Consider the following 16231-nt stretch of genomic DNA (forward strand, 5'->3'; position numbering starts at 1 on the left):
ACTGAATTGATGTGCAATGTGTTTGGTGGTGTGAGACTCTTGAGTATTGATTGACAGTAGAGAGCTGAAGTTATTTTAATGTAGGAAACTGCTTTGTCAAATGGAATGCGTACTTGAGTCGGCTTTATTATAGTCTGAATTCTCCCTGAGACGAAGTGCAATAATGCAGTGTGCACCAGATGGGTTTTGCTTCAACACTCACCAGACTGAAAAAAACAATAATGAATGGTAGCAAGTGAATATTGCTAAAAGGATGTAATGTAACGTTTAGCCAAAACCTATTTTTACAGGATTTTCCCCAAAAATAAATTTGGGCCATAATTCTTCCACATGGCGCTTTCATTAGACTTTTCACGATCTGCGCTTGGCAGCTCCAAGATTAACTATTTTCAGAATTTGAAAAAAAAAAAAAAAAAACTTCCCTCCCTTCTCCCCAGTCCCCACTGCATCCAGAATAAGAAAACAAAAAACAATTCAGCTACCAGATTTCATGCAGGGTCTTTTCAACAATAATAACTCATAATAACGTTAACTAATTAAGTGAAATCATTCGAGATCAAGCAGGTGTTGTAACATGACGTTTTTACATTTGCCACCTGTCACAGCAAGCGTTTCAGTGCATGTGTTTTCACAGCAGCGGCTTCTTAACTGACGCAAACTGTTCCAAGGGTCAATTGGTAACCTATCTCAACACTGCCTATGGCCTATGCTCAAAATGCCAATGACTATCAGGTGCTGGATTCTACTTTTTGTCGTTTCGATTGTGACTGCTTCATCCACTCGATGCACTCATCCACGGTTCCGTTGGGATGCGCAAGCTGCCACTTCAGTACACGTTGTTGCTGCAACAAGAAACAGGTTCTTTGTCATGGTTTTTCACTCTCAAGAATTAGCCTGGTCTGGGGAAGGGGGCAGAGTCATAGCGTACCCATTTTCCTATCAGTGGACCTCCTTTGACCTGCATAACTCCCATAATAGACTTCCCGTCGAGTACCGGCTTCAACTTCCACACCCCATCAAGATCTGGAGAAGAGAAACAATAAACCAGGACAGTTAACCAATCATATGAGCAAGTAAATCTAAGCGCTTGCAGATATGGGAAAACCACAAGTTCCACAACCATCAATTACCTAGGTCAGTTATGAAACGCTCAACTCTGATGTATTTCTCTTTCCTCCGATGCAGCTCATCCTGCTTGTTGAGGATGTCAGCAGCATTTTCAGCTTCTGGGTAGGAGAGAATGGATAAAAGCAGTGCCACCCGCCAAAAGTCCTTTATTTCTCGGAGTACAAGTCCTGAAATGTTGAGAGTGGAACATGTTTCCCAAATGTTACTTAAAACAAAAAAGAATATATGAATCTTGTGACAATGAAAGAATCAGACAGTCGTTAACAAATATGCAAGCACTATAACAAATCAAATACATATCATGACATTGAATGATCAAATGAAGAAACACCAAACATCAGAAGCATCAGATTACAAAGGATAAACCAGTACTGAAGACCCAACAAATTAACAAACTAGCATGTCGAATACTGACCTGCAAAAACACGCTTCACACTGTCTTCTGGTACCTCAAGATATTCGTCTTCCAATTTCTCTTTGAGAGTACACACATCAGGATTTGACTCAAGGAGAGGAATTAGTTCAGCAAATTTTTCGCTAGCAGCATGTATGTTGACAACCTTTAGGAGAACACATTATTGCAAGTTAATTTGTTGTCATGGTACACAAAACCAACAGAATCACAAACAATGGTTGGGAGCAACTCAAGAGAACATACCATTTCAGCATCGCTGTTTTTCAACTTTAGTGAGTCCTTGATAATAAAGCTAGAAACAGGAACCTGCTGATGATGCAACAGACTCTTAAACAAACAATTGAAATAAATAATGCAATGTCATGAAAATGGATATTTGAGAGCAGCTTCATTTGTTGAAGTTGATTTTAATATCCAAATTTAATTGCTGCTTAAAGGTGGGAACAACTTTAGCAGCCAAAGCAAGGAAGCAAGCAAGAAAAAAATGTTTATGGTGCAACATGCTTAGTCACCAACCTCATTCAAGGTCTGGTTAATGAACATCAGAAGCCATATAAAACTATAAATTGTCCCTCCACAGGATAGAAGCTATGCTGAGCATACAGTTGTATGAGTAACAAGATACAACAATTTTCACGAAGAAGGTAAGTAATCAAAGGGAAGGTAATGATCCAATACACCAACTCTTTATCTGAAGTCCAATTAGCAAGGAGTGACAAAATTGTGACTGCTTTGGTCAAAAGTGGCATTATTTGCAAACTGAGCTAGAGAGGGTTGTTTTTAGAGCAGTTAAGGGTTCACTCAAACCAAGTAGATTGTAAACAAACAAATTTGCCTGCTTAATAAACAGTTAAAGCGTGTTCTGATTAAGCATCAACAGCACTGCACATAATGTTGCATGCTGAAAAAAAAAACAATAGTCATGGCACAGCAAACTTGTCTCTCCAGTCAATATAGCAAAATAGTATCAAGTAAATGTACCCATGGATACAGATGATTATAAGTGACTAATTAGCAACAAAAAAAAGGGGGCAGACCAAGTGCCGGAGGCTCCCACATGAGTGGGGTCTGGGGAAGGGAAAAACCGAGGCAAGCCTTCCCCCCACAAAATCTGCGGAGAGGCTGCTTCGAACCCGCGACCTGGTGACTCAGTGAGACAGCTCTCACCACTGCACCAGGCCTGAGCAACACAAATGCACAAATTGAGACAGTACAAAATTTTCAAAGCCTTGCATTAGAAAAAGAAAATCAGATGATGCACGACTTTGTTGTTACCTTCTTAGATCTTTTGTCCAAGTAGAACATATTTCGGAGGGGATTGAATAATGAACTATACAAGCAAAGCCTTCGCCGTTCATCCTAAACATCACAACATATCTTAATGTTAAGGGAAGCCAAGAGAGAACAAATTATAATCAAATAATTCCTGCTAGCCATAATACACAGCTTATAAATTTCATAACATAGGAAATTTATTAAACATAGGTAAGATGAAACTGGAGATATAAGCTTGTTATCACATCACAATTGAAAGCTTTATTTATGATTCACTTCGTAGTTCAATCAGTGCACATTTTCTGTAAATGACTCAAGTAACCGATCAGTACCAACGAATCTAACAAAATATTACATTTTTAAGTTGCATTAGTTTGAGTTTCTCACTTGCAGTGGAGTAACAAAGTATCACTCTTCAAATAATTTTAATCAGAGCAAAGAACACACAAATCATAAGAGAGCGAGGGGGTTTCGGCCTTTCCGGGTGCTCATATATCAAGAAGTATGATAAAATTTCAGACCTGTGACTTGGGGTCAGAACCACTGCTGAACACAGAGCTGCCAATAGAATATGCAAGATCCCAAGCTGCTTCAATATGTGAAACACACTGCCTGTATACCCATAGGAGATAAAAGATGAGACTGAACTAAAGTAGAGATGATAATGGACATAAATAGAAAGTGCATGATGGTGTCAATACTTCCATAATTCTACAACCACAAAATCTTGAAATATAATTGAATGACAAACAGTTGTCTGAATCCAAAATATGAAGAATACGGGATGTTAGAACAAGGACATACCAATCACACTTGTCAAAAACTGGAGGGTTGGATTTTTCAGGAAAAGAAAATACAACATAAAATAGCCCCAAATCACGAATGTCACACATTGCTCTAACAGGGTGTTTGTCTGACATCATGAGATCAATCTGCAAATATAAAAACAAGGAAAATTGATGAGCAAGGGTTTCGCATGCTATTTTACTAAGTTTGTCAAGAATCACAGAAGGCTTGGTTATACAGTAAAGCAGCAAAGAAATGAACAAAGAGTAGTTAGCTGTAAGTGTGTATGCATCCAACCTCGTGACCAATACGTTCTCTACTAATCTTGCTACCAAGCTCTGACTTCACCTTTTCATCAGATGCAGCTTCCTTCAAATCTTTATCTAATGTAAAGTTGAAGCTAGCAGCTGAGAGAGGCAAGCAGCATTAGCCTGTGCAAGGAAAATATGATGTTCCAATTCAAAGTTATATTCTCTATTATGATACACAGTATTCATTTCTTGGTGAGGAATTACATAAGCAGTTATGGACTAAGAAAGGCTATGAATTGACCATACATCAAAATATCTATGTAACAGAAGCAATAATTAAGTTCTCAACTTGAATTACCTCAGTGACATGAATTAATTGTAATGCCATTATCAACTTACTAAGAAGTTTTAATAACTTATCATTAATACTTTCTCGACATAACAAATTAAAAAATTTTAGAGATCAACTGGGAGATGTTTTGAATTACCAAATCTTATTGCTCGAAGAACTCTAAGTGGGTCATCAAGGAAGGTAGCTTTGGCAGGCAAAGGAGTAACAATAAGGCCCTTTTTGAGATCCTCAATACCTTCAAAATGGAATAGCAGCATGAATATTGCAAAACATTACTTGAATATTGCAAAACATTACTTGAACTTGTACCATTGAAGTACTACAAACTCACCTCTTCCAGTTAAGTCTTCCACTGAGTTATTGTTGATATTAAAGAACAAACTGTCAAAGTTAGAAAAGGAACAAAATAAATATAGGGCTTATGAAGAATAGGCCTGCCTTCAAAGTTTTTATTTCAAATTAGAATCAAATTTGCAACGATGAAAGGATGGCTTTGGAGACACAACAAACCCATTTGAAAATGTATACCTATTAATTGTCAAGTCCCTGCGGTATGCATCTTCCTTGGCAGTACCAATCTCCTGCAAACGTGACATAGCCATATACAGGATGTAAAAGGCTATCTCTAAAGACTTAGATTGGAAGAAGGATAAGCTAAAGAAATGAAGCAGAAAACAAGAAGTTTACAAACATTGAGCTGCCAAAAATGTTAACGGCTACCTGTTGCACTTTTGTCAACATATGGTTTAATTGTAATAATAATTCTTCGTAACAAATTAACAAAGTAATCCACACCAAACGGAGACATGTCAATACAAAGGGAAATGTTCAAGTTCAACTGAGCATATAGGAATGTGGTTAATATCTCTCAGTAACAAATAAATATGCAACTTGCAAACAGATAATATGTCATGTAAACAAGGTCACCAAATAACCATGCAAAGGGATGGATATAAGTACACACCATTGTAGGGATACGACTATTTTCAGCATATTGTTCAGACCTCAAGTTAACAAAATCAATCCAGATGTCGAGAATAAGCATCCTAGCAGTTTCCAAGTGCTTGGATTGATCAGGATTACTGCAAAAAACTAATAAAAGTTACGATTCAAGCAAATAGTCACACTATATCAAACAGTGCAGTTGCTTTCAGCCAAACAAGTGCAAAATGGTATAAAAAGCAACATTTTTTTTATTGAACACGCAGGAGAACTGCACAACATTTCACTAAGAAGAGAGAAGAAACTGTACAAAGGAGAGGGAAAGGAGTACAAAAACTCTTAGCACCTAAACCCAGAAAAACACACACACCTCACCTGGTTACTTACAAGAAGAAACAGACTGTGATAGGAAATAGAAACGACTAGAGACAACTTAAAGCAAAGGATCACCGAACCCCATGAGTAAGCAGCAACAGTAATAAGTTACTCATTAAGATTACCATAGTAAGAATCACATACCACTGGATAACACCGATTCCTTTCTGCTGCTCCCCTATCAACTTTGAGTATTCATTTACTTTCTCACAGAAATTCTGGCCCGTCATATTGTCAAGGGCAATGTCAATGTCAGCAGAGTCTTTCCCTAATAGCTGCCAAGGAAACAGTTATAAAATTAGACAACAATCATTCTATACCATAAGCTCAAAAAATATGAAGAAATATCCTGATAACTTTTTTCCACCGCGGTAAAACCGAATTTCATCACCTCAGCAACGAAATTACAAAGTTCACAAGTGCACAGAAAGAACCTCCTGCCGCCAACTTTCCAATGCCTATGCATCTGATCACTAAAAGCTATCAGCCAGCATTAGCCCTACCAAAACCCTCGTGCAAGATAGCAAAACAAGTAAAGTTTGCCAGCAAAAACCCAACTACGACTACTATATATCCTGATAACTAGATGTTTTGAGGATTATCCACAAGTTATCGTATGCCAAATGGTGATGCACTGTTGCATCCAAAATTTCCAAGTCAAATGCAGTAGAAAACATAGCTTTTCCCATGCATGTAAAGTTGTAAACTACAACCCTGAAAAACCTATAGGATAGATAAACTACCAAAAATAATCATCATACAACTAGTCCGAAAATATAGTAAACCTTGTAAAATCTGACCAAATGGAGGAATCATCCCTGGCCATACATGCATAACACGCTACACTTACCTGGCATTTGCCTAGTGGGGGACAAAATAACATCATTTTTACCTACTAAATCACAAAACATTTTATACCAAAACCCTCAGCAAGAACCATAAAGAATCTAGAGGACTCAATTCAGTGGCATTCAACGTAACAACAGAAAACCCCCTCTTTGTATCAACAGAGAGCAATCACACCCTAAAACCCCAGTATATTAATTTAATCACAAAACATTTTATACCAAAACCCTCAGCAAGAACCATAAAGAATCTAGAGGACTCAAATCAGTGGCATTCAACGTAACAACATAAAATCCCCCTCCTTGTATCAACAGCGAGCAATCACACCCTAAAACCCCAGTATATTAGTTTAACCCTAATTACAGCCGATTTCTGATACTCTACGAGTCTACGTCAAACAGGGCAAGAGAGACTTTTCCTTTTGTAAAAGACAAAAAAGGAATAAAATGAAGAAAAGCTCACCTTGTCCCGGACCCATCCACCGGCGACGCGGAGCTGCGTGCCGAGGCCGAAGTGGCGAACAACCTCGAGAAGGCGGTTGAAGATGCGCTCCTCCGTCTCCGTGAGCTCTACGGTCTCCCTGACCACAACGCTCCGCTGCTGCTGCTCCGGCGAACCCGCCGCCATGCCGGAGTAGCCGGATACGACGAGTACGGGGGCGAAGAAGGCTCCTGGGCGCTTATGCGAGGGGCTGCTTCGGGGAGTAGGACAAAGCGAAGGCAAGTGGCGGCGGAGATGGGGGAGGATGAGGAGGAGACCGCCGCGAGGGAGGAGGAGGCCAGGAGGCATGTGGCGGACTGCCGGCGGTCTTGCTTCCCCTTTTGCTGCCGCTGAAGCCCGGTTCCAGGAAGGAAATTACAAGGCGTTTGGTTCCTGAAATGGTAACAGAAATGCAAAGGGAATGGAGCTGCGGCACAAGGCAACGCTGAAGTTGGAGCTGTATCGGTTTTATATAATGCGGTATAAGCTAACGGCGGGACTCGATTCCCTGAGTGCGGAAACAAACATTGAATAATGGAATCTGTTACCCGCGTAATCAAATCACGTTACAGTTACGTGAACCAAATGCTATGTTAATTCGCAGGACATATCCTAGGCTGGACACGTGGCTACAACGAATCTCAAAGCATCGGGTCGACCTCGTTACCCCACTGCCTTGTTCCGTTTTTTTTCTTTTCATATAATGATAGGGCGAGGGCGTCCGTTCGCCCGGACGCTTCGCTTACTGGGCTGCCGATCGGTCCAGACAACCGGCCTCTGGCCCCCTAACTCCTACCCACTCTTGATCGTCGCAGCCACTTTCACTACGTTGTTCGTCCACATAGGCCGCCTCCACCACGCCATCCCCCTGACCGCAACATGCCCTCCGCCCGCCCTACTCTGCCTCGTCGCCACGGTCATCCTCTGTTGTGCCCCATCCCACGCTGTGCCTGCCCCAACCTTGCGCCGTGCCACCATCTAGCGTAACGCCACCACCACCCCGGCGGCACTAGGAGAAGGTCGCTGCTTATGCACCTGCGTCTGGGTGTAACAACCCAAAAATCCATACACCAAAAATACCAACTACAAAATTTTTTCTTAAAACTTACATGTGATGATGAGTGTCATGTATAGAAACCCAACCTAAGAGATGCATTAGCTCTAACCCCAACCCAAGTCAACACATAAGCATGGCTATGTCATTTGTTGATTATGATTATTTAATTTCTAACAAATAAAGTGATGCATACATGGTTAACTCAAATTGTGGTTTGGATTTCCATTTGTTTTATGTTATGCTTAAACAACTCTTTTAAAGAAACACACCATAAAGTAATTACTATTCAAACCAAAGGATAAATGTGTAAAAAGAGAAAACTAATTCTATTTTTATATATAACAAACTACACCTATGTTGATATACAAAATAGCTAAATAAATTCCTAATATATATATAAAAGAATATGGTGGGCCTCATATCTAAAATTCCAATAAATTTGGTACACCTATTTTGAATTCAAATACCTAAACCAAATTTGAATTCAAATCAAGGAAGAAGAAAAAGAAAACAGAAAAAGCGAATGAGGAAGAGGAAGCCTCGCTGTGGCCCAGGCCCGCTCGGCTTCATAGCCCAACCATCCCCACCGCGCCAACCAGCCAGCCCAACCGCACCCGCCTTCACCCAGCGCGCGCGCAGCAGCAGGCCGGCCCGACTCGCGCGCGGCCCACGCAGCCAGCCCCGCACGCTGCTCACCCGCGCGCCCCTTTTTGTTTCGCCCACAGCCGCTGCTCGCTAGACCCCGCATGTCAGCCGCACACCCACCACAGTGTCGTCTTCCCCCACGCCTCAACCGCCGCGCGACCGGAGGCCGATAGCCATGGCAGGGGCGGGCCAGGGGGGTCACGCTCGGGGCACGGCCTTGTCCCCTTGGCGCTGCGCCCACGCAATCTCCGTGCCAACCACCCACGCCCCGCGATGCCGCTCGATGCGCTCGGCGCAATCCCCAGCCGTCCGCCATTGGAGCTCGGAGCTCCGGCTATAAAGCCACGGCCCTTGGTTGCCCCTAGCGCCCTTCCATTGCCCCGCTGCCACTTGTGGCCATCCACCAGACCACCCAGCACGAGGGCCGAGGGGAGGAGAAGAACAAAGAGGGCGGAGCCGCTGCCGGGAGAAGGACCGGGAGATCACCGGAGCCGGTGCGGACGACACTGCACGGCACTGCTTCCGGAGCTTCACGGCCATGACTCTTCGCTGCACCGCCATCCTCTCGCCCTCAACACCGATGGTGAGCCGTACGCCACTAAGACCTCCTCCTAAGCCCCATGGACATGAGCACGCATGGGCGCACACCGTAGACACGCGCACGACCGTGGTGAAGCTACCGCGGCCGCATCACTGCAGTAGAAGCGACGCCACCGCCTTGGCTGGCTCCTTCTCGCCGTGGAAGACGCCACGCTCATGATCAGGGTAGACGTAGGTCACTGGAGGACCCCGGAGCCCACACCATGCCATGGCCGGAGCACCGCCGCCACCGCGTCAACTCCACCGTGGCCAGGTCCGCTAGGAGCGCCTGGCGTCTCCTTGTCTCGCCCGTCCTGTTCGCTGGAGCCACTGGAAACTCACGCGCACGCCATGACCACCCCACCGGCGCCCGTAGCGCTACTGCGTGCCGCGTCGCCGCCACCATGCCGCCATGGACACCATGGAGACCCCACGGCCACAGGAGTACCCGAGCCCCGCCTTGAGCCCTGGACGCCCTCACCGTGCTTCCATGGACCCACAGAAGCTCTTAGCCGCCCCGCCGAGCCTCTAGGGAGCCCACACGTGCGACCTCGCCATTGGTGAGCACCGCCAAGCCACCGATCACCGTGGCCAAGGCCTTAGGAATCCATAGCCGATGCCCCGACCCTACCATCGCAGTCTCCATGGTGTAGGGGAGCTTTTCCCCTCCATAATTGGACGCTAGCGCCTACGGAAAGGCTCGCCGACGAGGCTCGCCGCCGGTGGGAACACGCCGGGAGGAAGCAGGGGAAATTTCCCCTCGCTGGCCACACACGCGTACACCCAGTTCACGAAGACCGCAATAGAGGAGATGAAGGGAGGACTCGGTCCACCATGGACCCTGTCTTAGGTCCATGGACCGTGAACCTGCGTCCACCATGAACCATGCACTGTGAGCCAGCGCTGTGGACGAAGCCCAGTAGAGGCCCACGGCTACAACGTGGCAGCGCCACAGCACGCCACATGGCGGGCCAAGCCCGGCCCAAATCTAGCCCATATCCAGGCCCAACCGGCCTAGTTTGAACTCGACTCGTATTGACCGTTGACTGGTCAACGTTGACTGTTGACCTGGCCCCACATGTCAGTGGCACAGGCACTCTAGACCCACATGTCAGACGCTAACGTCATGATGACATCACGTGGGACCCACACGTTAGAAGCCAACGCAGCCGGGGTGACGTCATGCTGACGTCACGGTGATGTCAGCTGCTGATGTCAGCAGCCCTGGCCCCACACGTCAGTGACCCTGACCGTTGACCATAGACCATTGACCGTTGACTCACTATTGACTGACGTTGACTTTGACCGGACCCACATGTTAGTGACCCAATAGCTCCTGGACCCACCTGTCGGAACTGACGACGTTGATGATGTCATGTTGACGTCATAGTGACGTCAGCTGGACCCCCACCTGTCAGCTCGGAACTGAGACGATGACATCATGCTAACGTCATCATGCCACGTGGACCAGTCACGGTGTGACACGTGTCAACCCAGGATTAATTCAGCCTTTTTCCATTTTCAGAAATGATTTAAACTTTGGAAATTCATAACTAATTCATATGACCTTAGAAAAATACGAAACTAGGACCAAAATTCATCTAAAATCGAGCTCTACGTAATGAACTCATGTTTGAGTGCATTTGGCTCTTTTGAATTTTCATTGCTTCTTTGTGCTATCCTATAGACGTCGCTAACGCGACTATAACGCGATCGTTTGTAGACTCGGATGAGAACCGGACGAACGAGGATCGTGAGTACCGTGAGGAGTACGGAGTTGACTACACTGAAGGTGCCACATCCCACCCAATCTCGTAGCACCTATTATGTATGGATAAAATAGAAATGCTAGTGCTTTACTTTATTGTCGTGATCACACTATGGTAGGACTTGCATGGTAGTATGCTTTCTTGATGGCCTTTACCTTAACGCAACCTTATCCCTGCTCACCCTGCTGTTAGGCTAGTCACATGCTTGCTATTATATTTCATTGCTTATTACTTCTACTACGCTTGCACTACATTGATGCGTGGTGGAAACTGGTGTTATCTGGATCATGGGGAGAGTGATGCGTGTGTGACTTGGGTGCGTGGAGGGTGAGGGTTGTGTCGACCAAGTTGGAGTATACGATGAGCCTAGGGCAAGTCTTGCCATGGGGTGCTACCTAGGCACCCCTAGAATGGATACATGTGGTGGGTAAATGGTATATGAGGTGGTCCTAGGTGTGAACCCGTGATGGGAGGAGCCCGGGATGGAGGTGCTATGGTGGCACGGTAAATGGAAACCCTAATAAAGACATTCTGGCTTGGTCAAACCCTAAGGACTTACTAGTACTCAGATTCACCGAGAAGCCTTACGTACCACTCGCCCTATATAGTGCGAGACGACCAAACTACTTGGTAGGATATTGCCACTACTACTAGGTTGATAGCGGACAGTGTAAGGAGGTATAGGGTGTGGAGGATTTCCCCCACACCCTTCTGAGACTTCATGGAGACCTTGTGGACCCAGCTCATGACTCATAGTTTTAGCCGCCCTAGACTAGACTTGGGGTGTACCAGGGCTGAATGGTAGAGTGGCATTATCCTAGGCTAGCAAGCGGCTGGAATCAACTCAGTTGATGACGGTCGGCGAGGAAGGCGGATCTTGTGGTTATGTAAAACCTCTGCAGAGCGTATGGTTGATCGATCGATACATATGCCGACTTGTCGGCTATGGACCTTTCCTAGGTTTCGCTTAAACTGGATAGTGAGATGAGTTCTTCTCTTCTTCCCCTGGGAGTGAGTGTTCGGTCATAGCTAGGGGCTACGGGCCTTGAGACAGTGCCGAGAGGGAGTTGGCTTGTTGACTGAGCGATGGTATAGTTATGGTATGGTGATGGTGTGGAGATGGTGGTGTAATCGATCCCAGGATCGAAACCTGGCTCTGGAATGGGAATGGGGTGGAATGAGAGTGGTAATGGTGTTAAAACTTGACCAACTACTACTATATACTTGATATGCTAATGCATAGGAAACCCTAGCCATATAGGTTCCTTTTGACTATATCCAACTTGCATCCAATTTCCACAAAGCAATGCTCATAGGGTTGGGACTGGCTAGTACAAATCGTACTGATAAATTTTGGCACAAAGGTTCTGCTGAGGAGTATAGCTCCGAGGAGTTTGATGGATAAGGGTTCGTTCCTACGCTCAAGTTTGGTGATCTTATCTTCAAGCTGTTCTAAATGAATGCTACTTTTGATTATGCCAATGCGGCGATATAATAATTTATGTAATTCTGCACTATTTGTACTCTGGTATTATCGTTGTATGGATGTGATATGCGACTGGAATTTGGGTAATATGATCTACAATGGTCTTATTACAATTCGACGTTGTGGATTTCCCTTTGCGGAAATCGAGGTCGTTTCAGTTGGTATCAGAGCTATACTTGACCATAGGATGAAACCCTTAGGAATGGACGATAGAATAGGACGTGAACAGGCCTTCTTTCGGTTATATACTGACCCTGCATTTACTTCTATGCAAGGCTTGTCTATTTTTGACCTGCTAACCCCTGTTCCTTAAAACATGCAGATGGCAACGAACATCAACTGGCTGCCTCTAGGACCGTTACCTCTGGACCACGCCAAGCTTACCTTCGACCTACGTGAGCTCGGGGGTTTTGCACAGACCCTCTGCCGAGTTCTCATCATGTTTGGAGTCCCTGACGAGCTTGTCAAGGTCACCTGTACCGGGAAGTCAGCTCAGGATGGAGGAATCGAAGGACCAGTTGTCACCTCAGTCAAGTTCCTAGCTAGCATTACCTTACCTTCTGTCCTAGCTTTCACTGAGTTGACTATAGAGGACACAGTTGAGGAGGGACTGCGAGCTGTCTCACACAAGGCACTTCGTAGAGTGATGAGAGACTACTATGAGCACCTAAAGACGACAAAGTTCCATCTACTTCCCTAGGCCCTCGACCTCAGCCTTACCCCTAGTGAGCAGAGTTTCGCAGCCGGCAGAGTTATCCTTGCCAAGGAGGACAGATGCCTTCATGTCTCAGCTATCCACCTACTGGAGCAGGACAGGTACGTGACCTAGCTGGAGCTGAGGAGATGTTAGGACCAGGCCCTCCGGTGGGAGTACCAGGAGCGAGACTCGCAGGGAGCATAGGAGCGAGCTAGTCTACTGGAGACAGTCACCAAGCTGCAGGACGAGCTCAACCGTCGAGAAGAAGTCCACAGAGCCGAGGTCGCTGACTTACAGGATAAAGCAGCCGACCTAGGCAACAGGAACTGCTACCACGATAGCAAGGTCTTGGAGTTGCAGAGAGAGTTGGACGACAAGAAGGCTGAGTTCAACCACAGAGGAGACAGAGAGAGATCCAAGGGGATTGATATGCTGAAGATCCAATCTCGGAACAAGACCATGACTCAAGAGCTAGAGGAGTTCAGGAAGAAGGCCATTCGCAACCAGGGTCACCTGATCGAGGCACTTAGGCAGACCGAGTACCTATAGGACAAGTGTGAGAGGACATGGTAGGCTTGGCAGAAGTCTGATAGGAAGCGCCTCAGGGAGATGAAGGGTATGTGGGATCAACTACCCAAGGAGATTCGCAGCAAAACAAAGCCTAGGATAGAGGAGTTTGAGTTAGCCCTGGCTCGCCTCAACCTAGACGCCTGCCCTACCCTACCTGGAGCCAAGCCTACTGAGGAGCTCGTCGAGGCCTTGAAGTATGTGTCCTGACTTCACAAGTCTGACGAGGAGATTGAGATCGAGAACAGTCGTATCCCAGCTGTGGTGTACAAGTTAGAGTAGAATAACCCTGTGTGGTCATGAGTCATGTCAGTAGCTTCCATGAGTTGTACCCCATGATGTACCCCTTATGAGATGTATTATGAGACATTATGCATAGTACGATTCTCGCACGTCTTCTAGTGTAGCTACTGGAGATGATGTTATGTAATAAAACCCATGTAATGAATGATTTGGATCTTATTGCATCTTATGGATCTTATCGCTTCTTTGTAATGAGTGTTGGATAGTATAAATGTTTTTCTTTAAATCATCAAAATCATGTAATCATATCAAATTATAAGCACTTATGGCACAAGCACTAAGATTCCTATGATTCGTGTTGCAGATGCCGAACCGCTGATCTAATCGCCTGATGAACCGTGGATGTGCGCCCACCCCTAAACCAATCAAACCAAATGGGGGGCATGGTGGCAACAACCATGGCCGTGGCCATGGCCGTGGACATGGAGGGATACCCTTCCACCTAGAGAATACCCCACCACCTGAGGAGAACATTCCACCACCACCACCACCGAACCTAGCAGAAGTGATGGCACAATAGACCTAGCTTCTTGCAGCTCTTGTTGAAGGAGCAAACCGTCGCCAGGGAGGTCAGCAGAATGACTTCCAAAGGAAGCTAGAAGGATTTCTGAAGCTAAGGCCACCTACCTATGATGGCACCGACCCTGACCTACTTGTAGCCGATGACTGGCTCAAGGAGATGGAGAAGAAGCTTGACCTCACTACTTTCACGGACGATGAGTGTGTGGGAGCAGCCGCACACCAGCTCATGGGTGCAGCACATGCCTGGTGGGATAGTTTTAGTGATTCCCATGAGGACCCTGCCAACATCTCGTGGGATGAGTTCGCCGAAGCATTCACTGAGTATCATATTCCTAAGGGAGTCATGGAGGCCAAAGCTGAGGAGTTCTGCAACATCAAGATGGGAAAAGACAGGGTGACTAAGTACACTACTCGTTTCACCAACCTTCTACGCTATGCACCTTCCTATGTTGTGAACTCTGAGAAGGATAAGCTATACTATTACCGCAAGGGACTTAACCCGCACATCAAGCTGAAGTTTGGTGGTATTGAGAGTAACACGTTGCGTGCTTTGGTGGATCGCTGCATCTAGATCAAGAAAGACCATGCTGAAGCTAGAGAAGAGTATAGGGAGAGGAAGCATAAGCCTAAGGAGTCCTTCCATGGACATGATTGCAAGAGGGTCCGTAGAGATGCACCATCCCGGGAACGCTCTCGCCACAACAGGGATGGCAACCCTAGATCGAGTAGGGGTAGTGGAGGCTACACCACCAAATACTCCCACCCTGCTCAGGATCGTTACACCCGAGACCATTATGCTCAGGACTGCAACACTCAGGACCGTTTCAACTGTTCCCACTCTGTGAATGAATGCCCAGCACAGAACTGCTCCACACCAGGCACTAGAAACTGGAAGGCACCCACGCCAACCCCTACAGGCGGTACGCCTTTCACCTACTTTGCTTGTGGCCAACCAGGTCACAAAGCCGCTGAGTGCCCACAGAACTTAGCTGCTCAGAAGTCTCAGTTCAAGGGATCTGCTACCCATGGATGTCTCAACCATCTGGATGCCGAGGAAGCACAGGCTGCCCTTGACATGGTGTACGGTATGTTTTTAGTTAATGGCAATACTGCAACAGTTCTATTTGACTTCGGAGCAACTTGTTCTTACATATCATCCAAGTTTGCACGAGAGCATGACCTGGTTGTAACCCTACGTGAAAAGCCTATCATCACTAGCTCACCTTTAGGAGACCTAAAATGCACCCACATCTGTAAGGGAGTGAGTCTTACCATTGAGGGTCTTACCTTTAAAGCCGACCTAACCTTGTTACCTTCCACTAACCTAGATGTCATCTTAGGCATGGATTGGTTAACCATTCACCGAGGTATCATATCATGTTCACCTAGATACGTCCAAGTGACCCACCCATCAGGCCAAGTCATTAGATGTGAACCCCAGTCTAGAAAGTCCACTTCTATCTTGTGTGCCCTTAAAGATAGTTCAGAATCACAGAAAGAGGAGAAGATAGTTCATGATGTGCCTGTGGTCAGAGACTATCCCGATGTATTCCCTGAAGAATTATCGGGTATGCCCCTAGACCGTGATGTAGAGTTCATCATTGATCTCTTGTCGGGAATAGGACTCATTGCCAAGAGACCCTATCGCATGTCAGTTGATGAACTGGCTGAGCTCAAGAAACAGCTTGATGAGCTCATCTTGAAGGGATATATCAGACCCAGTGCTTCACCCTAGGGATCCCCTATTCTGTTTGTT

The 16231-nt window shown here is 45.8% G+C and overlaps 1 protein-coding gene across 1 annotated transcript; it reads right to left on the bottom strand.

The window, feature by feature from the left end:
• Nucleotides 1–496: 496 nt before the first annotated feature.
• Nucleotides 497–7277, bottom strand: LOC136504580 (tRNA nucleotidyltransferase cca2-like). The gene is made up of 15 exons (XM_066499528.1): nt 6833–7277; nt 5669–5799; nt 5172–5289; nt 4736–4788; nt 4539–4588; nt 4344–4442; nt 3902–4011; nt 3623–3750; nt 3340–3430; nt 2819–2902; nt 1787–1849; nt 1544–1688; nt 1131–1295; nt 929–1023; nt 497–842 (listed from the first exon to the last, which is right to left on the bottom strand). Exons 1-15 carry the CDS (start codon nt 7157–7159, stop codon nt 729–731), a joined length of 1773 nt encoding a protein of 590 aa, XP_066355625.1. The 5' UTR covers nt 7160–7277; the 3' UTR covers nt 497–728.
• Nucleotides 7278–16231: the final 8954 nt, after the last annotated feature.

Source organism: Miscanthus floridulus, chromosome 14, assembly GCF_019320115.1.
Source record: "Miscanthus floridulus cultivar M001 chromosome 14, ASM1932011v1, whole genome shotgun sequence".
In the NCBI taxonomy this organism is placed as follows: domain Eukaryota; kingdom Viridiplantae; phylum Streptophyta; class Magnoliopsida; order Poales; family Poaceae; genus Miscanthus; species Miscanthus floridulus.